Source organism: Nansenia antarctica (assembly GCF_963989245.1).
Source record: "Nansenia antarctica genome assembly, chromosome: 19".
NCBI lineage: Eukaryota > Metazoa > Chordata > Actinopteri > Argentiniformes > Microstomatidae > Nansenia > Nansenia antarctica.
The window spans coordinates 22,334,044-22,361,544 of NC_137692.1; the positions used below are offsets into that span (position 1 = coordinate 22,334,044).

Sequence of the window (27,501 nt, forward strand, 5' to 3'; positions counted from 1 at the left end):
TTCACCATTCAGAAATTACAACACTCTTTATTGCGTAGTCCCCCTATGTTAGGGTACCCAAATAAATGCCTGAGGTATGCAACACACCAGACACTGGGTATCTCCCCTGGTGTTGCTCTGCCAGGCCTGTACTGCAGTCATCTTCAGTTGTTGTTTTGAGAATGTTTTGCCTAAAGTCTCCTCGTCAGCAAATGAAATGCATTTTCAATAGGATGGAAATCTGGAGATTGTCTTGGCTAGTCAACAAACTTTCCACTTTTTGGCCCTGAAAAATGTCCTAGTTGCTATGGCAGTATGTTTTGGGTCGTTGCCCAACTGTATACTTCAGAATTCTAATTCTAAGAATCCTACTGCTGCTGTTAGCAGTTACGTCATCAACTAAGACAAGTCAGCCAGTTCTAGCGGCAGCCATACATGCCCAAACTATAACACCCCCTCCACTATATTCCACCAATGCAGCCCAAAACGGGTGACGCAGCCCACTGCTCCGTCTCCCCCGGCGCACCTGCCCTTTGTTATGGTGACTGGACCAGCACCAATTCGGTTGTTAAGTCTGACGTCAAACGTGACGTTTAGCAATTTCCGGGTCCAAACCAGAAATTCCCTGCACCATAGTACCAGTGTACTAAAGCGGTAGAATGACAGTTCAATAGTTTTTTTTGACTCAGATCTATTCATACAACAAGGGACACAGCACTTTCCACTGAGCCTCGGAAAAGCGCTATATAAATATAATGAATTATTATTATTACTGAGGCATTTCGAAGAGAGCGCCTCAGCCAACGTTGGACCCGGAAACACGTCACGACTTAACAACCGGATAGGTCTTATATTTTTGTATTTGTTCCATACAAATTGCTTGAAATGATAGGTTTCATTGCTTTTTGGACGTTTGAAATCCAATTAATTCAGCTTCATAGTATGGTAAATGTAATAGAAGCATTTATAATAATAGTAGTACATGCATACAATAGCGGCATACTTTGATCACTTTGATAATACTTGATGACTTTGAGTTGGGCAGGTCCATGTTTATTTTTGTGGGTAAATGCCAAAGTCCAACTCAAATGTATTCACATTTCGTCAAGCCTCTCAACATAAAACAACGATCTCAATGTCAGGAACACCTTGCAGAAGCAGACAGGGAAGGTTATTTACCCAGCATCCACCTGTGCAACTGTTCATGTTTGTAGCAGATTAAATGACTGCGCTGATGGGTACTTCACGGATTACACACACCATTTGGGTGGTCAAATCTAGACAACTTGATGAAGACAGACAGGAAACTCACAACTGGATTGGTGAGGTTGGCAGGCTGGCTGGCTGAATTATTAAGCAAAGGTCAAAGGTCACAATCCTGCTTTGAGGCGATTGGTTAATTCAAATAGAATTCTGACAGGTAGTTTTCGGACAGAATGTTAGAGGCTTGCTTGTTACTTTATTGTGGCAATAGCACGTCTTGCTGTTGTACGTATATACAGTATATCTCCATTGTGTCATCTTTTAGGAATGTATACACACAGTTTTTCCGTTAATACTGCATACAGTATGTTACTCATTGTTTTTCACCAGTCTTCATGTCAGTCAGTGAGGGGGTTTTCTTGTTTACATGGAACATACTTACATGGCATTCATTCGTGAGCTTAGAATGATAAGGTTCTATCTCCGTTTAGGGCAGTTCAGAGATATTGAGCGTCAACGTTTTTACATTCCATTATGTTTTGTGAGATGGAACCTTTGTATTTTATGAATTACTAACTCAAACATTTCAACATTTTGAAGATAACACCACACAGGCATTAATAAACACCTAATGGATCAGATTATGTAAAAAAGTCAATTTGTACAAAAATGGAGATAGAACCTCATAATTCTAACGTCACAAATTGTCTAATTAAGTTTATTCATGTACCAAGCCTTGCACCTCACCTGGAATGGAATGGAATGGAATGGACTTTATTTGTCATTGCTACAGTACAGGTACCAAACAACGAAATTTAGGAGGGGTGGCTCCCCTGGTGTTAGGAAAGGGAAAAAAAACACATTTAGAAAAAGAATAAAATCACAAGAAGGTAAGGAGCTGGTTTACATAAATAAAGGCTATGTACACAATCCACTGTACTATACTGCACAGATAGTCAACTAGGGTTGTCATATTGCACAAAAGTATTTTTTCACGTTATTTAAAGTGTCACAGTTTGCAGGCTTGAAATGTACATGTTTGTGCCTCAGCACTAGCTGCCATACAATCCGTCCGGACTGTCCTGGGCCCAGAACTTAGGCCTTTGCTGTGTTCAGGGCCTTGACGGGCCTTGACAGGGCCTTGACGGTGCCTTGACGGTGCTGTTCTAAGGGGATATGAGATGAGAAGATCTCCCTTCTCCAGCCTTTGCTGGTCATATAATCGTTGGATAAGGACAAGGCATTCCTGGGTAAATGTGCATATCACCTATTGTTGTATGTTTTTAGGGTCTATATCAGGGTTTTGGGAACTTAATCAGAGCAATGGGTGTATGGTGTATTTATTAACGAACACAAATATCTCCAGAACTTTCCGTGACAGTATCTCCCAACCCATCTAAGAGAGACTGTGAGTGATCTCTCAGAGAGACAGAGAGATGGATACAGAACATTACTTCTGATTCGAGATAACCCACGGACATGCACATTCTTTTTTTGCATATGAAAACCAAGCAGAGAGTGAGAGCAGTGGAGGCTTAATCCTGATATCAAACAAGAGATAAATGCGCCTGGTCTGCATGCCTGGCCGGCGCTGGAGGGCTTACACAACCCTAACGGAATGCGGCAACCCCCCGTCAACACAAACAAGAGGAAGATATCACACGGGAGTCCCTCCCTGGGCAGAACAGTGGTTAGAACTGTAGGAGGGAGGACAGGAGGAGGACTGGGAGGGAGGGGGGGGGGGGGAGGACTGGGAGGGAGGGAGGGAGGGAGGAGTAGGACTGGGAGGGAGGGAGGGAGGAGGAGGACTGGGAGGGAGGGAGGGAGGGAGGAGTAGGACTGGGAGGGAGGGAGGGAGGAGGAGGACTGGGAGGGAGGGAGGGAGGGGGGGAGGGATGAGTATGAATGAATGAATGAATGGACTGGGAAGACAGGGAGGGAGGGAGGGAGGGAGGGAGGGAGACAGGAGGAGGACTGGGAGGGAGTGAGGGAGTGAGGAAGGGAGACAGGAGGAGGACAGGGAGGGAGCGAGGAAGGGAGACAGGAGGAGGACAGGGAGGGAGGGAGGGAGGCAGGAGTAGGACTGGGAGGGAGGGAGGCAGGAGGGAGGGAGGGAGGGAGGAGTAGGACTGGGAGGGAGGGAGGGAGGACAGGAGTAGGACTGGGAGGGAGGGAGGGAGACAGGAGGAGGACAGGGAGGGAGGGAGGGAGACAGGAGGAGGACTGGGAGGGAGGGAGGGAGGGAGACAGGAGGAGGACAGGGAGGGAGGGAGGCAGGAGTAGGACTGGAAGGGAGGGAGGGAGGCAGGAGGAGGACTGGGAGGGAGTGAGGGAGGGAGACAGGAGTAGGACTGGGAGGGAGGGAGGGAGACAGGAGGAGGGAGGGAGGGAGGGAGGGAGACAGGAGGAGGACTGGGAGGGAGGGAGGGAGGGAGACAGGAGGAGGACAGGGAGGGAGGGAGGGAGGCAGGAGTAGGACTGGAAGGGAGGGAGGGAGGCAGGAGTAGGACTGGGAGGGAGGGAGGGAGGGAAGGAGGGAGGCAGGAGGAGGACTGGGAGGGAGGGAGGGAGGACAGGGAGGGAGGGAGGGAGACAGGAGGAGGACTGGGAGGGAGGGAGGGAGGCAGGCAGGGAGGCAGGAGGAGGACTGGGAGGGAGGGAGGGAGGGAGGCAGGAGGAGGACTGGGAGGGAGTGAGGGAGGGAGACAGGAGTAGGACTGGGAGGGAGGGAGGGAGGGAGGACAGGAAGAGGGTACAGAAAAGACTGAAGCCTGGTACACACATAAAGATAATCTCTCTGAGTTTGCAAGACATGAGGAGCTCTTAAGCCTGGTACACACATACAGATTTTTTAGGTTTTTTATCTGAGACAGACCCCACACATGACGATAAAAAATCACGGATTGAACAGTTTTGATCGTATTGTGTGTGGTGTGCTCCGATATTCCCAATACAGCACACCACCTACTTAAAAGATAAAGATCTGTCCTGCAACAGTCTAGAGTCTCGTCCCCCAAGCCAGACATCTCGCGTGATCAGGGTAGTAGTACCCTGACTGACCTGTACGACACTTTTTAACACTTTTTTTTATCTGGTTTATCTGAAAACCTCTCTCACAAAACAGCTCTGAGTGTGGGCTCTCACACACCGTTCCAGAAGCAGCACTTTCTGGGCTGAATGAGGCAGCAGTCAGAGAGAGTTCCTATCAGAGGGAAGGGGGGCGGCTGTGGCAGGGGAGACAGAGCTGCCGTCTAATGATCGCAAAGAGCACCACTCTCCAAGCTCCACTCTGAGCTACTCTTTTACTAAACACCTACCTGAACCCTTATCTGAACACATAGTAGGTACATACAGTACCCCATACAGGCATAATGGAGGTTTTCTGTCACTCTCACTCTCTGTCACTCTCTGTCGCTCACAGTGTGTGTGTGTGTGTGTGTGTGTGTGTGTGTGTGTGTGTGTGCGTGTGTGTGTGTGTGTGTGTGTGTGTGTGTGTGTGGGTGTGTGTGTGTACGTATATATGCATGTGTGTGTGAGTGTGCGTGTGTGTGTGTCTCGGTGTGTGTGTGTGTGTGTGTGTGTGTGTGTGTGTGCGTGCGTGTGTGAGTGTGCGTGTGTGTGTCTCTGTTTGTGTGTGTGTGTGTGTGTGTTTGTGCGTTTGGCGTGCGTGCTTGCTTGCGCGTCTTACATGACCAGTCTCTGTGTGTTTGGCACGTAGAAGGCTCCACAAGTCTGAATGCTTTTCAATTAATGTGAAACAAGTGTTATTATTTGAAAACATTGCTATCTAGATAAGTGCATTATAATGCCTTTTTCTTCTGCCGCAGTGCAGAGTTACAGACTGCCACTCATTCACATTTACATTTGTAAATTTTTGGCATTTAGCAGACGCCTTATTCCAAAGCGACTTACAATCGATACATTTGACTAAGGAAGTGAATCATCAATTCTCCAGTTCTAGCAGGAAGTGATCTACCTCAGGCCAGGGTTAGAGACAGTACAAGGGGGGCAGTAGAGTCTTAGGAGGCATAGTATAGGGGAAAAGCAGGTGTCTTAATAACAGGAGACACAGTGATGGGGGGTAGTAATGTCTCAGGAGGAGCAGTTAAGGTGTAGCCTGAAGGGATGGTTCTTCAGTCTCTGCCACTCTGTGGCTATGTCTGACCTCCCAGTGCTGAGGGCATTCTTCTCTGCAGTGTGTGTTCTCATTCATCATGAACTGTCTTCGGGGCCTTGTTGGCAATGTCCCTATTGGACTGTTTGTGTGGCCTCAAGTGGGGTCACGGTCACCCTGTGAAAAAACATGTTTTATATCTTTGCACTCGATCAAATTTCAGGACCCTCCTTTCATGACTTTTCCTAGATATACATGTGCGTTCTACCACCCAGTATACTTACATTTTCAAAATCACATCAGGATAAGCTAGTATAAAGCTATTTTGCTTTTAGTTTTTCTGTGTAGGAAGCAGGCTAATTTACAAGCGGCCAACTTGTGGTTGTTGTGTGTAAAAAGCAGCTTCGCATTGTAAAGAGGGGCCCATTTGAGGCGGCTCTTTTAGTAGGTAAAAAAAGGCCCGGCTGTTCTAGTAACTCGGGGCTTGCCCACATGCTGGTAGTGGTTCGTGGTCGTTGCTTATGGGTTTGCATATCTCTGCTGTATCTCCTTTTATCGACCAGCCCTGTTGACATGTACAGTAATACCTAAATATGAGACTTACAGTTGTCTGTATACACTTAGAACACACTGTGTGAATATCTGTGTGTGTGTGTGTGTGTGTGTGTGTGTGTGTGTGTGTGTGTTTGTTTGTGCTTGTGGTAGTGGAAGCATGGCTGTCAGTCATGCTTTCACCTTCTTATCATGGACTTGTGATCAGTCATGTGACTGACTTTGAGAGCGAGGCATGCGGGAACACTGATCAGGCAGGCAGCCAATCAGCCGTCACATCTGCAGACCCTCACAGGTGTGATGTCACAGAGAGCACTTCAATCATTAGATCCTCGATTAAACCCGCTAGGCTACCTCTGTGAAGCGTCTGCAGGACGCATTGAAACGTTTACGAAGTCAAAGGATCCCGGAGCTAGTGTGTTTAGGTGTGTGTGTATTTAGGTGCGTGTCTGTGCTGTGTGTGTGCTGCGTGTGTGTGTGTGTGAGAGGGTGTGTGTGTGTGTGTGTGTTGTGTGTGTGTGTGCGTGTGTGTGTGTGTGTTTCTATATACTGTATGTACTGTACACTCATGTTTTATGCTGGAGGATCAGAGCTTTCGTCTACTTTCTTTGGAGGTGCCGGCCCGCTTACTGGGAGCAATTTCAGGTTCAGTGTCTTGCCCAAGGGCACTTCGACATGTGGCCAGCCGGGGCTCGAACCTGCACAATCTGCAGTATTGTGTATATAGGTTTCTCAGCTCATACTTGATTCAGTGAATGTTTTACTGCACTGTGTTGTAATTTCCTTTGATTATACTGGCGGTTTGCTTTGGAGTGTTGTGTGTCATTGTGTTGTTGCTATGGTAATTAGAACATGGTAATTAGTAAGTGATCCGTCACTGTGTCACATGGCGGTGAGGCCTGGCTAGGTCTTTGTTGTTGGTTTGTGACGGTGCCAGGTGTCACAGTGTACACTGTGCGGCGTTATGGGCAGGTTAAGGTGTGGGACGGGGGCGGCTGTGGCGCAGGAAGTAGAGCCGGCGTCTAATGATCGCAAGGTTGGCAGATCGGCGGTTCGAGCCCTGGCTGGCCACATGTCGATTTGTGAAGTGCCGAGGTGCCTGTGGGCAAGACACTGAACCCCCAAATTGCTCCCAGTGAGCGGGGCCGGCCGGCGCCTTGCATGGTAGCTTGCCGCCATCGGTGTGTGAATGTGTGTGTGAACGGGTGAATGAGAGGCCGTTGTAAAAGCGCTTTTGGATAAAGGCGCTATATAAGTTCCATCCATTTAAGGTTGTGATTGAATCTAAGGTTGTGCGTTAGTGTTGGAGGTGGTGCAGCTGTGGCTGTCCCTGTGCCCAGTCTTAAGTGGGCAGGGGGGGGCAGGGGGGGGGGGAGATTACTGTCAGGAGAATGGAGGCTGATTGTCAGAGAGTTTATCTGATGTTCTGTCTCCCCTCCTCCCCCCCCTCGCCTCCCCTCCCCTCGCCACACATCCCTGCTGCATGCACAGCCTACTGCCTCCAAATAGCAAGACACATTTTTACTGTGATGCTTGTCTCTCTCTCTCGCACCATGTTTACATTCCTGCCTGTCTCCTGTTTGGCCTGGGACGTACGGACGGTGTGTGTGTGTGTGTGTGTGTGTGTGTGTGTGTGTGTGTGTGTGTGGGGAGGGGGGGGGGTACATCTCTATCTACCACCTGCTTCGCCTCCGACTGACTACGAACCACAGTAACTCCAGCCTTGATTCCATTTAAATGGTTATCATGTAGGGGGCTGCGAGTGCGATGCCGTTTCACGACCCCCCCCCCCCCCCCCCCCCGCTCTTCACAATGGGAGTCTGGGTACTGACGCACAAAGATCGCTGGATGGCGCCGGCTTGTACATTAGGGTTGGCAGCTTGAACCCTGACCCTTAATTGAAACTCTGGAACTTGCAACGAGAAGGTTCATGGCTGAGGTCCAAAGCGTGGCTTCTTCATGTCACAAGAAAAATGACAACGTTGCTACTTATAAAAAATGCATATGTTCCTATGTGCAATGTTCAGACTTTATTCCGAAAAATGTAAATACATTGTGCCTCATTTGTGGGTGGTGACCTAATTTATTTCAAATCAGCTGTAAAATAGCGTTGATTCAAGACAAACTGTTTTACTGAAACGTTGTTGAAAATTAACGACACACTTCGCTAGTCAAGCCAACATTTGCAATGCAATGGATTCAGTGAGCTACATTCTTCAGAATAAAAAAGTGGAACGTTTGGTCGGTTTCCCTCTTTCGCCAGCTGCCATCACATGTGGTCGTAAGCTTGGGCGCTCCAAGGAGAGACTAATGAGAGGCTAATGACCTCACAGCACTAAACAACAGGGGCCATCTCACGCATCACAACCACAATAGAACAGGACATCACCCACCCACTCAATCTGTACCTCGCCCCACTGCCATCCGGGCGTAGGTACAGAACGCTACGGTGCAAAAAGGGCTCGCTTTGGCAAAAGCCTGATCCCCGCAGCCATTGTTGTCTTAAATAATAGACAGAATGTGTGTACTTGTGTATCAGTCATGTGTAGTACTGTCTGTTGTTGTCTGTGTTATACAGTGTTGTATGTATATATATATATATATGTTACGGTACATGTGGGAATGCGGTACATGTGGGAAAACTAGGGTTAGGGTTAGGTGCTAGGGTGCTACGGTTAGGGTTAGGGTTAGGGGTAGGGTTAGGGTTAGGGATAGGATTAGGGTTAGGGTTAGACATGCCAGCATGTTCCAAGTCGACATAGCACCTAACCCTAACCCTAGTTTTCCCACATGTACCGTAACATATATACTGTACAGTGGTGTGAAAATTCATTTCCCCCTGGGGACAATAAATGTAATCTAATCTAATCTGATGGAGTGACCGTTTGTGACTGTGATGTGTGGAATGGTGATTCTAACTATGTGGTTGTGACTTGCAGGGCGAGCAGACGGGAGAGTGCGGGGGGCGGGACTGTACCACGTGCCAGTGTTTCCCTGCCAAAGGAGCGCAGGTAAGACCCCTCACACCTCCTGACCCACCATCCACATCCACACAGAATAGTCACATCCCCACTGTGGGGACCCCACACCTCACACCTACTGGCCGACCATCCACATCCACACAGGATAGTCACACCCCCACACCTCACACCTACTGACCGATCATCCACATCCACACAGGATTGTCACCCCCCCCACTCTTCACACCTACTGACCGATCATCCACATCCACACAGAATAGTCACACCCCCCACACCTCACACCTACTGACCCACCATCCACATCCACACAGGATAGTCACACCCCCCACTCCTTCACTTTCTTATCATTTTAGCCTCTCTGTTATTGTCATCATCTTTCTTTGAGCTTTGGTGTATGATGATAACAGCTGCAGTGCATTATACCCTCACTGCCCTCGTGTCACACAAGGGACTTTAGGATATGACAAGAAGATCTGAAATATGTTAGAAGAAACATGCAACATCTGGAACATACACAACACGACTAGTGAATCCATACCATTGAGATTCTTCTGGCATTAAAAACAATGTCATTATTCAGCATCAGCTACATACTACATAGATTTTTTTGACATAAAGCTTCTAGAAATACTAGCGTTAGGGGAAAGCATAGAACCATGTTAATGGTCAAGCAAGGCCAGTCTACGGAACACAATGAGGAAAGCTCTGTGGCGTCAGTCAATCACTTGGCACTTGTGTTCCGAGTATGTTCTCTCAAGGCTTCTATGGGCAGAATATGACAATGTGAACCCAGCGATCTGTTTTAAAGATGTGGTGTTTGAAATCTGGGATCAGGGGGGGGGGGGGGGTCTCAGCATTGATCAACAAGGCTCTGTCTGTATGAGAGGAGGGTCGGGAACAAAGAGGGGGTGTTACACTTGTCCTTGACTGTGTGTTTCTGGGGGAAAGAGAGAGAGAGGTAAAAGCGCAGTCCAGTGGTGTGCTAATGGAATAAAGAGGATTAGAGCGAGACACAGCTAATGGGATTACCGGTGTTCCGTATCAGAGGGGGATATCCCTCACTGCACAGACACCCCCCCCCCCCTTCCTGGCCAGACCACCACCCTAACCCCCCCCCCCCCCCCCCCAACCCCCCCCAAGTCCACTACCCACCATGACTAGATGTCGGCACACTGACCTAGATCGGTGCCAACTTGGATGTGCCTTAGCATGCTGCTCGCTATCCAGGTGTGCTGGGATCCCAGCACGGTGTTGTCAATGCAATATGAATGGAGTTTCCCCTCCACCATTCCTGAATGGACCTATCGCCTATAAGCCACGCCCCAAAAATATTAATATTGTCCAATCATATCACAGCAAAAGTCACTACAGGCAGAAAACTCGGACAAACTCGGACAACTCGCTAATATCGGATGGTGAAAAGCTTCTAGACTAAATATTCTTGTCATCTTTAAAAAGAAACATGTCTATTACTTGCTGTGGTAAATCAGAAATCAGAAATTTGCCAACTCCCGCCATTGTAAGTCATTGAATGTCATTCAGTCACGGTCGGTCAGTCAGTCACTGTCAGTGAAGCGTTGTTTGTTTGTCCGAGTTTTCAAAGGGGCTGTGGCTTAGCGATAGGTCCATTCTATCGTCACGTCTGGGACCTTTACAGTTAACCTACAGTGTGTTGAAAGTTCTCAAGTGAGTAGAAAATCGTATTGTCAGCAGGGTTGCCAGATGGGCTGATTTTGGTGGATTTAGCGTTTTTTTTTAGACTGTGGTTAGGCTGGAAATTGTCAATCCCATCTGGCAACCGTGATTGTCAGTGAGAGTTTTAGAAGGGCAGCTGACTGGCATGGGGCAGGCTATTCCTCTGTGGAATGTCGTGAGCTTAGAATGATAAGGTTCTATCTCCGTTTAGGGCAGTTCAGAGATATTGAGCGTCAACGTTTTTACATTCCATTATGTTCTGTGAGATGGAACATTTGTATTTTATTAATTACAAACTAAAAAATGTCAACATTTTAAAAATAACACCACACAGGCATTAATAAACACCTAATGGATCAGATTATGTAAAAAACTCAATTTTGACAAAAATGGAGATAGAACCTTAGAATTCTAACGTCACTATGTAGCAGTGTAAGTGTGCAAGTGCACAGATGCTGAAGAGGCAAGCCCAGAGCCCCAATGACGTTCTTTAACAGAACAGTGGCACACTTACGGCCTAGCCTTGTAAATCTGAGAGAGAGCAATTCCAGTGAGCTTGTGCCAGTAAAAATGAGTGTGCACAGGTGCCCAGAGAAACATCAAGATCAAAGGTTAGACACCCCCCATGTACATACAGACCACACGACACACACACACACACACTGACACACACATGCAAACCGACGCATACACACACAAACACCTGTTTCGTTGATGAAGTTCCCCTTTTGGCAAAGGCCTCCTATTTAATCAGTCTCGAGGCAGCAGGGACCGCTGGTCCTGGGGGGGGGACCGCAGACATCCCTTGGAATGTGGCAGGAGAAACGCTCGCAAATTGGGAATGATCCTCCCCGGCTTTCCTCAACCAAATTCCTCCGGCCAGCAACGACTACAGGCCAGACTCCTACGACAAACACATAGCTAGCGGGTGTCGTAGGTGGCATTGCTGTAATTCTTGTCATCGTTGAATGTCGTCATTAAGAGGCTACTTTTGCAACAATCCCATCCAGCCAGCTAACACGTACTGTAGCCTAGATTATACGGTCATATTATGGATTCAAGATTTTTGAATTTTTGAATCCCATGAACTTGAGGCCACCAGATGTTTGCTGGTGAACTTTGAACTTTGTGACCACAGTGAGGTTATGGCTGTGTGTGTGTGTGTGTGTGTGTGTGTGTCTGTGTCTGTGTGTGTATTATGTGAGGTTATTATGTGTGTGTGTGTGTGTGTGTGTGTGTGTGTGTGTGTGTGTGTGTGTGCGTATTATGTGTGTGTGTGTGTGTGTGTGTGTATTATGGGAGGTTATTATGTGTGTGTGTGTATTATGTGTGTGTGTGTGTGTGTATTATGTGTGTGTGTGTGTGTGTGTGTGTGTGTGTGTGTGTGTGTGTGTGGTGTGTGTGTGTGTGTGTGTGCATGTGTGTGTGTGTGTGTGGTGTGGCATGTGAGGTGCCTGCCCTGGCTCCTGTAATGTCAGGTGAGGATGTGGATAACTCCCTTCACTAATGAGAGGAAAGAGGACATTTTGCTGTGATGTCACTGTGATGTCACTGTGATGTCACTGCGATGTTTCCATCTGTCCTGCCCCCTCGCTTCCCCCCTCTCTCTTGTATTTGTTTGGGGAACTTAACTTATCAAATCTCCTTAAAAATGCAACATGGAGGATTGGCATGCTAAGCAAAGGCATTCTTAAGCTTCTGTTGTGGATATAATTGATTCTTAATAGATTTAGTAGAACTTACAAAGCACAAAGAGCTTAGATCAATTGTCTCCAAAGAGGTATTTTATTAAGCCAAGTTACATGAGCGCAGAGAGAAATGAGCAGACCAATAAGCAAGAAGCAATGGCCCAAAGCCAGAAGCAGCCCCCAACGATGGGTGCGACTCATATTTATAGACCTGTCCTTGGTCATGAGGTCACCATTCTTGGGAACCAATCATATTATACAAATCTGTGATTACACATGTTATGGGCCCTGTCCATAGTCAGAATTATTCACTGCACCACAGATCTTGGCCCATCCCTTACAGGAAGGAAATGGGCCTTCCTAGAGTGCTAGATTTGCCAAACTGTAGAGAGACTTACATTTCTCAGTATAACATGATATAAAACCCCAACACTTCCATTTTCAGCTTGAAATGGAGCTAAAGCCTGATACATGTATAATACATCAGATGGGCCATTCTCTTACTACTGTAGATATAATTGCAAAATGGTCTGTTGTAATGTACAGTGGGGTGCAAACATTTGGAAACCCCTGTTTTAAATGTCTGTTAGAATTAATCTCTAAGTGATTGAAAGCAAACCTGAACACTAAATGCTACAAAGTTAAACATGACACCTTTCTGCTCATTTTAAAGCAAGTTTTTTTTTTTTTTTTTTTTTTTTTAAATGATAAAAAAGGAAAAGGGCCCTGTGCAAAGGTTTGGGAACCCTTTTGGATTATTCTTTGTTACCTTTTGACAAGATGATTACTAAGGCCCAGACCAAGGTGATTTATTTGTTATGGCTTCAATGAGTCAGGTGAATATAATTCCAGGGTTGAACTATATATTCTGAAGTAACTCCATGCCTTCTAAAGTATCCGACTGCGGTGACTGTTGTGTCTAGTGTTAAAAACCATGGGCTCCTCTAAACAGTTAAGTATGTCAGAATCAAGATAGTTCACTTCCACCATCAAGGAGAAGGATACACAAAACTCTCACAATGTGAGAAGAACACCTTGCCAACTGTTAAGCATGGAGGTGGATCCATTATGCTTTGAGGTTGTGTAGCAGCTGGGGGCACAGGCAATATTGTGCGGGTGGAAGGAAGAATGGATTCCACCAAATATCAAGACATTCTAGAGGCTAATGTTCGAAGGTCAGTCCAGAAATTGAAATTGAAGAGAGGTTGGGTATTCCAGCAAGACAATGACCCGATGCATACCTCAAAATCAACCATGAAGTACCTCCAGGAAAGACGGATGAAGGATTGGGAATGGCCATCACAGTCCCCAGACTTGAATATTATTGAAAATCTGTGGAGAGATCTCAAACATGCCGTTCTGCCAGGAGTAATGGGGAAAAATTCCCAAAACAAGAATTGAAAGACTCATGGCTACAGGAAGCGTTTGCAAGCTGTTATAGTTGACCGAGGAGGAGTTACAAAGTGCTAGCTGACAGGGTTCCCAAACTTTTGCACAAGGCCTTTTTCCTTGTTTTTTTATTTTGAAACTGTAAAAAGTTACAAATAAAAATTTATCTTGCTATAAAATGTGATGAAATGTGTCATGTTTAACATTGTACCATTTAGAGGTTAGGTTTGCTCCTTTTCACTTAGATATTAATTGTAAAAGGCATTTTGACTAGGGGTGCCCACATTTTTGCACGCCACTGTATAACTTTTCCTAATGTAATCCTGGATGACACATTTCTTGTAGACAAGAAACTCTGGTAAAGCTTGCAAACACTAGATCTATTATAACGGTTTTGGGGGGGTTTCTTGGGGGGGTTTCAAAGATTTCTCTGAACAAGCAAGAACCGAGCAGAGAGAGTTTATGAAGTGCTACAGGGGGGGTTTCCCAGGGTAGTTCAAGGTAGCTTAAAAAATATATGATATATATTATTGTAAGCCACATAGGCAGCTATCCAAACTAACTGATGTCTCATTGTTGAGCAATTCTAATGGATGGGGCTTGTTGTGAAACAGTAGCTCATATATATGTCTTAATTCGCCCAATTTGCAAGCTGCTATACATGATTTGATTTAATTTCGAATTCTTTTTTTTTCATTCTGTTTGGAATAGTTTATTATTCAAGTCTTGAGGTTGTTTTGAGGACTTCGAAATTGCAATTTCTCTGTCCACCTCACAGGGGCAGGCAGACTGCTCCACAGAGGTGCTCTGCCCTCAGGGACGTACCAGATGCAAACGTGATTAGGAACCATTCTTCATTAGAGGTGACAGGTTTGGGCAGGGGGGGGGCGACCGCCCCTCCTGGTGCCCCCACGGTTGAAAAACATCCCGCTTAAGTGCCCTTTTGAGTGGCAAAAATGCCCTTTTGAGTGGCGGAAATTAGAGGATGTGCCCTATTGGCTGCCCTTCCAATGGTCTAAACTTGACCATGTGCACTGATGGGGTCCCATGTTGTGCAGTAGGTGCCCTTTTTTTCTTTTCGCCACTGCCCTTCAAACAGCCTGAGTCCGCCACTGGGATTGGGTGATGAGAAGTACTATAAGCACTACTAAGTATTATATAACGACGGCATTTCAACCCACACAGGTCCCGGTTTCATGGAGATGTTAACTAAGACATGTCGCTGCATAAAAAAAAGAATGAATAATAATTGCCAGATTCATTGTTTCAGTTAGAAGTGGTTTGCATTGACCCAGGGGGGGGGGGGGGGGGAGAGGAGGACACTATTCTGAATTGTCACTGCAGTTCCCATCGCAGTGAAAAGAGGGCGCAGTCCTGCATGGTGCCTTTAAGTGTGTTACACTTTACATTAAGGTGACATGTCATCAGTTTGACATATTTGTAACCTGTTAATAAATGTTGGTACGTCATTAATAAAGGACAACGCTGTTACACTTTACATTACAGTGATATTTTATCAGATGTTGATAACTCATTCATTAATGTTGGTAACTCATTTATTAATGTTGGTAACTCATTCATTAATGTTGATAACTCATTATCAAAATTAACAGTGTTACACTTTACATTAAGGTGACATTTCATTAGTAAGAAATATGGGTAAACATTTTGGTAAGTCATTAATATTCATCAATTACCAACAGTGTTACACTTAAGGTGAATTTTTTTCACTTACAAATGTCGATAACTCATAACTTCATTATGTTGGTTAATACATGGTTAACGGTATGACATTATCAGTTATAAATGTTGGTAACTAATAATAAATGGATCAGAGGCTTTCTCCATAAGTACAGGTTAGAACTTAATTATAATTATTGACTTAATGATCAATAAACCACACGTCAGTGAACACAGAGAAGGGCTAAGTAGTGGATAGGTATAGCAACAAATCAAATCTGGGACACCTGCTTGGTGGACTGTGTTGACAAGGACATCAGGATTACAAGTATGGGCCATGCGGCAAAAACATGGTGACGATTATACTGTGTTACTATCTTCACTGTGTACTGTATGTTACGGTGTGTTTTGGGAGATCTTGTATGTTACGGTGTGTTTTGGGAGATCTTGTATGTTACGGTGTGTTTTGGGAGATCTTGTATGTTAAGGTGTGTTTTGGGAGATCTTGTATGTTAAGATGTGTTTTGGGAGATCTTGTATGTTAAGGTGTGTTTTGGGAGATCTTGTACGGGGTTAAGGTGTGTTTTGGGAGATGTTCACCTTGTACTGTATGATAATGATAATGACGATAACTTTTATTTGTTAAGCGCTTTTTCCTGCAAACGTTGCAGCTCAAAGTGCTCCAATCATTATACAATCATAATTTAATTATTTAGTCATTTAAAGGCAATATTAAAAATATGTTTTTTTTAGTCTTGACTTGAACATAATGTGCTGAGGTTGTGTCCGTAATGTAAACTGGCAGTGCATTCCACAATCTGGGTGCATAAAATGAGAATGCAGCCTCACCAAATCTCTTCTTTTGTACATGTGGTACACATAGAAAACCAGCGTTATGTTAAGGTGTGTTGAATTGGTTTTTTTGACAGCCGCGACATCCCCCCCAAAAGATTCAGGAAATAACTCCCCCACTGTGCAACAGGTCTATAAATATGAGTCGCACCCATCGTTGGGGGCTGTTTCTTGCTTTGGGCCATTGCTTCTTGCTTATTGGTCTGCTCGTTTCTCTCTGCGCTCATGTAACTTGGCTTAATAAAAGGCCTCTTTGCTGCCCTGCCATTGTAACTTGTATTGAATGATTCTTCATCAGGTTTGTTTTCCAAGTGGGGGGCGGGGCGGGGGTCAGTGTTGGGGGGGTGGGCTGGGCGGGGGTGGGCTGGGCGGGGTGGGGTGGGGGGGGGGGAGGAGAGGGGGGGTCACGAGTGTATGTTTGGCCCTAAGGGCGGAAGCCGGAGGAATGCTGGGGGATTACGGGGGAGTCTGATGACATTTTGATCAGAAACAGTGGAATGTTTGTGTGCTATAGCCTAAAGGTCAAGCGCATGAAATGAAAGAGAGACGTGGTGGTCACTCCACTGTAGAAGGAGGACTTCAAAGGCTGTCGGAAGGGACAAGCGTATTCTCCACCTGCTGAGTGTGTGACATGAAGACAAGCGGCGGTGTGTGTGTGTGTTGTCTGTATTCATTCGGGAACTTCAGTCCAGACAACAACAAGACCAAGGTCAAGGTCACAGGGCTCTTTTATGATCTGACAGACAACACCCCTGACAACAAAGAGATGGGCTGCTCGTACTCAGTCTGGTACTTTAACTGCTTATCCCGCTAGGCTCTGGTTGCTCGTTCTGCCACGTCCTAATGCCCCCGTAGCTCGGGGACGTTATGTGACTACTCAGTCACACTGACCCCGACTGGCCTCCCCTTCTAAACAAGACGCTTCTGCAACACAACAGTGCAACACACACTCTCTAACCAGCGCGTTAGTACGTGGGGATACGTGTACTGAATATAGATGTGTTTTAGATATCTAAACGGTCGGAATAACGTGTCGTACTGGCGAGTAGACCGGTCGTGCACCTTGCTGAGGGCCTGCTGAGAGGCCTGTAGCCCAGGCAGAGTGTCTGGGGTCTGGGTTATATTTGGACAGCTGGGGCACGGCTGTAATTCGCTGTGCCAGCCTCCCCGGCCGATCTCACACAATGGCTGTTGTGACACGGCCTCAGAGGGAATCAAGGGGGTCTTAGTGATTTTCACAGGCCCGCGAGCCGGGAGAAAGACAGGGGCAATGCAGCGTGCTCGACGCTGAGCTTCTGTCACATCCACTCTGAACACGCCGGTCACACAGGCCTCTGTGTTCCCTTGGTGGAACACATACCCACGCGCGCGCGAACACACACACGCGCGCGCACGCACGCACACACATTCATACATGCTCTCAGTCTCCGTAATACCCTTTTTAGAACACATGCAGACGGACGACACACCTACTTGCTTACAATTTCACACATGCTTGTTTATATGAAAGCGTTAACGTACACTCGTACACCTACGCTTTGTATCCACTAGGTACTGGTTTTTCGCTGTTACTAGTGGCAGGTGGGTGGGAACAGCCAGCCCCTAATGTAAACTAGGAGATTTGTAGCACCTCTGGTATAGAGCGTAGATGGCGTCTGTGCCCGTAGACATAGACAGAGAGGATGAGTCGATGGAAAAAGCAGCTTTGGTTCATTAACCTGCTCTACATGCTTCTCCCATTGTGCCCTGATCAAAGTCAGAAACCCCGGGCCTGAACTCACCTACAGTGGGGTTGCAAACACATGTGGGCACCCCTAGTCAAAATGCCTTTTACAGTTGAGTTTAGCATTCTGAACGGTAGTGTTTTCCATGTAAACACAAGAGTCTTCATCAAGGAAGATTGTGCCAAATCTAGAGGATTGGATTTAGTGTTTTGTTAACTGTGTGGTTTAGAACAGCTACAATGCGTGAAAAGCTGGAAATGTGTTTGTCATGGTGAAGAATCGGTGTGAGATTAGATACACAAGTTTCGCCCCGTGCATCCGGGCTGTTGATACAGTGGGGGGGACTCATTGAAGCCATAACAAGTAAATCACCTTGGGCTGGGCCTTTAGTAATCATCTTGTCAAAAGGTAACAAAGAATAATCCAAAAGGGTTCCCAAACTTTTGCACAGGGCTGTTTTCCTTTTTTATCATTTAAAAACTAGCAGTTCCTGCTGCCTCGAGACGGATTAAATAGGAGGCCTTTGGAAAGGGAACTTCATCAACGAACAGGTGTTTGTGTGTGTATGCATTGGTTTGCATGTGTGTGTCAGTGTGTGTGCGTCGGGGTGCCCAAATTGTTGCACCCCACTGTACCATCTAAGCAGAAATGAATGAATGAATGAATGAATGAATGAATGGACTTTATGAATGAAATACCAGCATTGGGGTAAACATTATGTCTTGTGTGTGGTGTGTGTGTGTGTGTGTGTGTGTGTGTGTGTGTGTGTGTGTGTGTGTGTGTCTGCTTCTACCAGCCTCCCCTACTATGTATGTATATGTATGTATCGAAATACAGTAGATGACAAATTGAGATTTGATTTTGTATGTTGTGCAATTAAGTTCAGGAGGAGGGAAGTCAGAGACACCAGTAAGATCATCAGCTGCAGCCAGCCATCTCGTGAGCTTAGAATTATAAGGTTCTATCTCCGTTTAGAATTATAAGGTTCTATCTCCGTTTAGGGCAGTTCAGAGATATTGAGCTTCAAGTTTTTACATTCCATTATGTTTTGTGAGATGGAACATTTGTATTTTATGAATTACTAACTCAAAAATTTCAACCTTTTAAAAATAACACCACGCACACAGGCATTAATAGACACCTAATGGATCAGATTATGTAAAAAAACTCAATTTTGACCAAAAACTATAGAGGACAACAGCCAGAAAGGAATCAAACTTTTTTCTTTTAAATCGTCTATTGTTGACGTATTATTTATTGTCTATTTATTGTGTTTTATGAATGGACGCTGTCCCAGCCAAATTAATTTCCCTCATAGACATGACTTGACTTGATGTATGTATGTAGCCTTTGTCTGTGTGTGTGTGTGTGTGTGTGTGTGTGTGTGTGTGTGTGTGTGTGTGTGTGTCTGTCTGCATATATGTTAGTGTTAATGTGCAGGCTGACATAGCAACATGACCCCGGTCTATCTGTTTTTTTTTTCCTCTGCAGAGCTTCATTCTGTTTTAATTGTGAGTTAAAAAAAACAGGAAGTTGTATTGAAAGTTACAAACCAGCTGTGTTAAACCAACCATTTTTAGGATGACTCCAATCCTCTTGACACATAGTAGGGTGCTCCTTGCTGCCCCCTACTGACTGGAATGGGGGACAACTCCTTTTGGACCATAGATAGTCCAAATGACAGTGGTGGAGAATACTGCCTCCACTGGCAGATTGAATAAATGCCATAAAAGTCATAAATGTTGTGATAATAACAGAGTTATATACCATGTTTGGCTGTTAGTAATCCAACTCCCAGACACTTCCACCCACGTGCTCGGGCGGTCTGGTGGACCAACATGTAAAATGTGGCCTGAACTAATAGAAAGACCAGGAGAAACAGTTGGTCACATAGCCATTGGCTACAACTGTCACTGTCACAGGACAGTTGACAGTTGGTCACATAACCATTGGCTTTACCTCTCATGAATCATCTCTCACAGCTCTTTCCCCCCAGTACTGTCTTGCTTACCAGTACATTCGGGGCCATGCCTTGCAATTGTGTGATTCGCTGAAATATAATCATGACTTTTACTGTACTTAGTGTAAATTCACTCCCAGTAAGGCCAAGTTTCAGTCCTTGTTATTCCAGGTTTAGATGTGTTGTGCGCAATAGCCTGGGGACTCGGTTAGACTGTCAGCAAATCGTGAGCTTAGAATGATAAGGTTCTATCTCCGTTTAGGGCAGTTCAGATATATTGAGCGTCAAAGCTTTTACATTCCATTATGTTTCGTGAGATGGAACCTTTGTATTTTATTAATTACTAACTCAAAAATGTCAACATTTTAAAAATAACACCACACAGGCATTAATAAACACCTAATGGATCAGATTATGTAAAAAACTCAATTTTGACAAAAATGGAGATAGAACCTTATAATTCTAACGTCAAAACAGGAAACAGGAAATGATCTGAGCTTATATGAACACGGGGTTCAATACATACTAAATACAACACGGCTAAACTAAGAGGCCTTCCAGTTCAGGCTGTTTTTTAACAGCCACCAGCCACCCTGCCTATGCACTATTCACACTCCTCCCATCCCCAAAACGCTATAGAAGTATCAACTCACACCACCCGCCGCAGAAATAGTTTCTTCCCACAGGCAGTCAGTTTGCTGCACAGCTGAACCATGCGCACTTTCCACCCTGCACTAAGACCTTTACACCCTGCACTAAGACCTTTACACCCTGCACTAAGACCTTTACACCCTGCACTAAGACCTTTACACCCTGCACTAAGCACCGTGTACTGTAGTGTTGTTTTGTTTGTGTTGTGGACTATGTTTGTTTGTGTGTGATACTACAGAGAGAGACGAGGCTGAAGAATTCCATTGTATTAATACACATCGTGAGCTTAGAATGATACGGTTCTATCTCCATTTTTGGTCAAAATTTAGTTTTTTACATAATCTGATCCATTAGGTGTTTATTAATGCCTGTGTGGTTAAAATGTTGACATTTTTGAGTTAGTAATTCATAAAATACAAAGGTTCCATCTCACAAAACATAATGGAATGTAAAAACTTTGACGCTCAATATCTCTGAACTGCCCTAAACGGAGATAGAACCTTATCATTCTAACGTCACAATATGACAATAAACTTGAACTTGAACTTGACTATCTTGTGTGTGTGCTGCTCAGGGTATACCAGGCGCTCTAGGACGCCAGGGACCGCAGGGCCCTCTGGGTTTCCCCGGCCCCCAGGGGCCCCCAGGGGAGAAGGGCCACAGAGGAGACGAGGGATTCCCTGGAGTGTCTGGTCTGAAAGGAGACACGGTAAAAAAACAAAACACTCATCATTAGCTGGAAAACCTCTCACTACCAAAACACTGTGTTGCTCTGCTGCTAGCTATGTATATACTGTATATTTCTGATTTTTAATTGTATTTGAATTTTGTAACAGTTTTTTAAATTGGTTGTACGGCGACCTTGAGTGCCTTGAAAGGCGCATTATGAAATAAATGTATTATTATTATTATTATTATTATTATCTCTCACTCTCGACTAATGAACAGAGAATGTACTAGAGATGAAAACAGCGATAGGATTTGTTTTAATTGTCAAACTGGGCTTTATAAAAGAGGTTTATGAGAAAAGTAAAGAAAAAACCCCGAAACAAACAAGAAGGTTATGTGTGTCCTGACTCCTGACCACCCATGTCCTGCTACTGTTCCAGGGTACTGCTGGCGTACCAGGGTATCCAGGGTTAGACGGTGTGCCGGTGAGTACCTTGGGGATATGAATGAATTAATGAATGAATGAATGAATGAATGGTCTTTATTGTCATTAATACAGTACAGGTACCATACAACGAAATTTAGGAGGGGGGGCTCCCCTGGTGCTTGGAAAAAAGACTAAAAACAAGAGGTCCAAGGGTAAAGTAAAAAAGGGGAAAAGAGCTGGTTTACATAAATAAAGGCTATGTACACTATCTACTATACTATACTACTATACTATACAATAAAACACTGTGCTGTACTCTATGCTATGCTATAAATATCCTAACTTTTCCTATATCTGAACCTTATGTACACAAGGGTTGTCATATTGCACATAGAGGATAGGACTGCTATCAGGCTTTACTAACTAACGCTTACTAATTTAAGCGTTTGGAAATGCTTCATGTTTTTCCTGATCAATGTTTCTGTGCTTTACATGTGCGTGCTGAACTGTCTGAAGTGTCTCTCCTTTCTCCATCTCTGGCGATCATATCTCTCCGTCTCTCCCATCATCATCTCTCTCTCTCTCTCTCTCCTTTCTCCCTCTCTTACCATCTTCTCTCTCTCTCCTTTCTCCCTCTCCCACCATCTTCTCTCTCTCTCTCTCTCCTTTCTCCCTCTCTTACCATCATCTCCCTCCCTCTCTCTCTCTCTCTCTCTCTCTCTCTCTCCTTTCTCCCTCTCTTATCATCATCTCCCTCTCTCTCTCCTTTCTCCCTCTCACCATCATCTCCCCCCCTCCCTCTCTCTCACTCTCTCTCCTTTCTCCCTATCTTATCATCATCTTCCTCTCTCTCTCCTTTCTCCCTCTCCCACCATCATCTCCCTCTCTCTCTCTCCTTTATCCCTCTCTTATCATCATCTCCCTCTCTCTCTCTCCTTTCTCCCTCTCTTACCATCATCTCCCTCTCTCTCTCTCCTTTCTCCCTCTCCCACCATCATCTCCCTCTCTCTCTCCTTTCTCCCTCTCTCACCATCATCTCCCTCTCTCCCTTCTTTCCCTCTCTTCTTTCTCCCTCCTTTACCATCATCTCCTTCTATCTCTCTTTCTCCTTTCTCCCTCCTTTACCATCATCTCTCTCTCTCTCTCTCTCTCTCTCTCTCTCTCTCTCTCTCTCTCTCTCTCTCTCTCTCTCTCTCTCTCTCTCTCTCTCTCTCTCTCTCTCTCTCTCTCTCTCTCTCTCTCTCTCTCTCTCTCTCTCTCTCTCTCTCTCTCTCTCTCTCTCTCTCTCTCTCTCTCTCTCTCTCTCTCTCTCTCTCTCTCTCTCTCTCTCTCTCTCTCTCTCTCTCTCTGGTGATAACGTTGTGGGTGGTGTGTTTCAGGGTCACCCCGGGCCAGGGGGTACCCCGGGTCTGTCAGGGCTGGACGGCTGCAACGGGACGAGGGGAGACTCTGGCTTCCCTGGGATCCACGGGCTGGACGGCCCCCCGGGGGGAGCGGTGAGGACACGACTAGACTAGAGGACCTTCTCTAGAGTAGAGGACATCCTCAGAGAACATGACTAGATTAGAGGACATCCTCTAGAGTAGAGAACATCCTCAGAGGACATGACTAGAGTAGAGGACATCCTCAGAGGACATGACTAGAGTAGAGGACATCCTCAGAGGACATGACTAGAGTAGAGGACGTCCTCAGAGGACATGACTAGAGTAGAGGACGTCCTCAGAGGACATGACTAGACTAGAGGACATCCTCAGAGGACATGACTAGAGTAGAGGACATCCTCAGAGGACATGACTAGAGTAGAGGACATCCTCAGAGGACATGACTAGAGTAGAGGACGTCCTCAGAGGACATGACTAGAGTAGAGGACGTCCTCAGAGGACATGACTAGAGTAGAGGACGTCCTCAGAGGACATGACTAGAGTAGAGGACGTCCTCAGAGGACATGACTAGACTAGAGGACCTTCTCAGAGGACATGACTAGAGTAGAGGACGTCCTCAGAGGACATGACTAGACTAGAGGACGTCCCCAGAGGACATGACTAGACTAGAGGACCTTCTCAGAGGACATGACTAGACTAGAGGACCTTCTCAGAGGACATGACTAGAGTAGAGGACGTCCTCAGAGGACATGACTAGACTAGAGGACGTCCTCAGAGGACATGACTAGACTAGAGGACCTTCTCAGAGGACATGACTAGAGTAGAGGACATCCTCAGAGGACATGACTAGAGTAGAGGACATCCTCAGAGAACACGACTAGAGTAGAGGACGTCCTCAGAGGACATGACTAGAGTAGAGGACCTCCTCAGAGAACATGACTAGACTAGAGGACATCCTCAGAGGACATGACTAGAGTAGAGGACCTTCTCAGAGGACACGACTAGAGTAGAGGACTGGGGCGTATGTGGCGCAGGAAGTAGAGCTGCCGTCTAATGATCGCAAGGTTGGCAGATCGGCGGTTCGAGCCCCGGCTGGCCACATGTCGAAGTGTCCTTGGGCAAGACACTGAAGCCCAAATTGCTCCCAATGAACGGGCCGGTGCCTTGCATGGTAGCTTGGCCGCCATTGGTGTGTGAATGTGTGTGTGAACGGGTGAATGAGAGGCCGTTGTAAAGCGCTTTGGAATAAGGCTCTATATAAGTCAGTCCATTTAGAGGACATCCTCAAAGACTCACTGCCCCTTCGCTAGCTACCTCAGTCTGTGGAGAGGTTGTGTAGTGGATTCAATCTGGTTTCTTCTCTATTGATGTTGAATATTGAACACAAGGAAATTGATCAACTTGAGCTTGAAGCCTTTTTATTTATAAAGTTACATGACAGCAGTAGTCTAGAGTTTGCAAAGTCCAGAGCCCCAGAGCCTCGGAGCCCAATCCTTCTCTGAGCTCAGCCCTTATATACAAAGTCGACACCCTTTTATGACATCACTAATCTTGGCAAACAAATAGTGACAGGAAACTAGACTTTAGTAAGTGCGCAACAAGTCATTGGCACTGTCCCCAGGCAGACTGAATTGTTAGCTACGATTTCCCAGAATGTAGAGATACAGACTTCAATTCTCAGTATATTTGATATAAAACTACAACAGTTGCATAGAAAAAATACTTTCTGACTCAGATGAGCCAGATTTACAGACATTCATGAGCCATTCATTACAGCCGTTCAATGTGCATGTGCTCACTATTCACTGACTGATATATACTGTTGATATATACTGTTATAATATACTGTTGATATATACTGTTATACATGATATACTGTTGATATATACTGTTATACATGATATACTGTTGACATGAACATTTGTGTCGTCAGGGTTTCCCAGGGATCAAAGGGGCGCCAGGGCACCCCGCCATCCAGTTCATCCAGTACCCTGGTATCCCTGTAAGTGCTCTTCCTCGAAACATCTGGACTGTTTCAGCCCCAATCACCTAAATACAGTCTCGTTAACGTACAGTGTCCAGTGTCAGTAACGAGACAGTGAAGCAAAGTGAAATCAACCAATTATTATGAGGATAAGGTTAGAGATTCTCACCGTTTCAAAAGAAAAGTCAGAACATTTTGATTGGTTGCTGACATGCGGACCAAAATGATCAGACTGTGTCACAAATGGTACTTGCTTGTATGACTGTAACCTAGACTTATTATCTCTGACACACAGGGCGACGTCGGGCCTGTAGGGATCCATGGACTGCCTGTGAGTAAGACGGTCACTGTGTTTCATCCAACACATTCTGTCAAATCTACAATATACATAAGAATATGGCCACCTGACCAGAACAGTGCTGCCATGCTGCAGTGTCATTAAACACAGTTCAGTGTGCAAACATGATTACTGAATTATAAAACAGATATGTCAGTTTTTTTTTTTGCCTTTATTCATGCAGGGTATCTTATAGAGGTAAACAGAAAATAAAATATAAGAGAGACCTTTAGCGTTCAACTAAGCGTTACGATTGGCCAAGAGACCGTGGCACTGTTTTCCAGTTCTCCTTTCTCCCTCTCCCACCATCTTCCCTCTCTCTCTCTCCTTTCTCCCTCTCCCACCATCTTCCCTCTCTCTCTCTCCTTTCTCCCTCTCCCACCATCTTCTCTCTCTCTCTCTCCTTTCTCCCTCTCCCACCATCATCTCCCTCCCTCTCTCTCTCTCTCTCTCCTTTCTCCCTCTCTTACCATCATCTCCCTCTCTCTCTCTCCTTCCTCCCTCTCCCACCATCATCTCTCTCTCTCTCTCCTTTCCAGTTTACAGCTCCCCCTTACCCATGACAAATATTGACCATAAACCACACCCCCTCTAACATTACCACGTTTGTATGTGATTCTCCGTGGATGGATGTCAGCTTCCCCAGGGGTTTACATACATGTCTCTGTGTTTTACACATGTCTCTATGTTTACATGTCTCTGTGTTTTACAGGGGCTACAAGGTATTCCTGGGCCAAGAGGTCCTATTGGGCCACTTGGTTTGGATGGAACTGATGTGAGTATTTTTCTCTGTTACTCAGCTATACTCTACATGTGTTTGAACGCACGTGCCTGTAATTGTGTCTGTTGTCTGTGTTTTCTGCAGGGCTCTCATGGTTTACCTGGGTTTAGAGGCCCCCCTGTAAGTTCCCTAATCCTTTATATATTTGCATTTGCACACACACACACACACACACACACACACACACACACACACACACGCCTGGCATTAGTTCATGTCACAAGGGTGTATTTAAAAGAGTATTTTAGTCACAAAAAGTTGACTTACATCGCTCTCTACTCACCCCTACTTTCTCCCTCCCTCTATTTTTTAGGGAGAGAAAGGAAGATCATTACCAGGGCAGACTGGAGATGAGGTGAGTAATCCACCACTATGAGTATATATTCGGTTGTTAAGTCTGACTTGACGTTTCGCCATTTCCGGGTCCAAACCCGAAATTCCCTGCACCAGAGTACCAGTGTACTACAGCGGTAGAATGACAGTTCAATCGTTTTTTAGACTCGGATCTATTCATACAACAAGGGACACAGCACTTTCCTGTTTTCCCCATATTTGTCAGCGTCTTTGAGCCTTGGAAAAGCGCTATATAAATATAATGAATTATTATTATTACTGAGGCATTTCGAAGAGAGCGCCTCAGCCAACTTTGGACCCGGAAACACGTCACGACTTAACAACCGAATAGCTTTGTGTGATGGGGGGGATATTGGTACTGACAACTGTTCCTGGGGTTTCCATCCCGTAGGGAGACCAAGGTATGCAAGGCCCTCCAGGACCCTTTGAGATTGTGGACCCCCCAGAGGACTACTATATCAAAGGAGACAAGGTAGAAGATCGCTTTTGTATTCTCTGAGAAACACATTTTTTTACTCTTGTATTCTTGTCTGCTCCCTGTTCTCCCTGGATGACTCCTTGGTGTTGTGCTCTTTCAGGGGAAGAGAGGAGTGAAGGGAGAGTGTGGACTCAGAGGACTTGACGTGAGTTGAACAACAGAGCCCTGCCGCACATACCTGTAGTCACTGAGTGTGTTGATTCACTCTTGATAGTGTTGTTTTTCCCAATAGTCATACAGCCAATTCTCCTATGCAGCTTCTCATGCACAACTAATGTGTGATTCAATAACAACACATCGTGAGCTTAGAATGATAAGGTTCTATCTCCGTTTAGGGCAGTTCAGAGATATTGAGCGTTTTTACATTCCATTATGTTTTGTGAGATGGAACCTTTGTATTTTATGAATTGCTAACTCAGAAATGTCAACAGTTTAAAAATAACACCACACAGGCATTAATAAACACCTAATGGATCAGATTATGTAAAAAACTCAAACTCAAACTCAAATGGATTGGAACCATATCATTCTAACGTCACAACATGTTATTTCAGAACCTTTGTCACCTCCATATGAGCAAATACATCTCTTGTAGTTCTAGAATGTAGTATAATGTATGTA

General features: G+C 45.4%; 1 protein-coding gene across 1 annotated transcript in view; it reads left to right on the top strand.

The window, feature by feature from the left end:
* col4a4 (collagen, type IV, alpha 4) overlaps positions 1 to 27,501 on the top strand; it is a gene marked incomplete at both ends in the record, with an annotated part of 67,649 nt that overhangs the window by 16,025 nt on the left and 24,123 nt on the right. The window contains 10 exons of the mRNA XM_080549057.1: positions 8,788 to 8,859; positions 21,043 to 21,177; positions 21,578 to 21,622; positions 22,944 to 23,060; positions 24,880 to 24,948; positions 25,980 to 26,042; positions 26,133 to 26,168; positions 26,362 to 26,403; positions 26,794 to 26,874; positions 26,981 to 27,025. Of these exons, the coding sequence (XP_080405183.1) occupies positions 8,788 to 8,859; positions 21,043 to 21,177; positions 21,578 to 21,622; positions 22,944 to 23,060; positions 24,880 to 24,948; positions 25,980 to 26,042; positions 26,133 to 26,168; positions 26,362 to 26,403; positions 26,794 to 26,874; positions 26,981 to 27,025 (705 nt within the window). The remainder of the gene's footprint in view (positions 1 to 8,787; positions 8,860 to 21,042; positions 21,178 to 21,577; positions 21,623 to 22,943; positions 23,061 to 24,879; positions 24,949 to 25,979; positions 26,043 to 26,132; positions 26,169 to 26,361; positions 26,404 to 26,793; positions 26,875 to 26,980; positions 27,026 to 27,501) is intronic.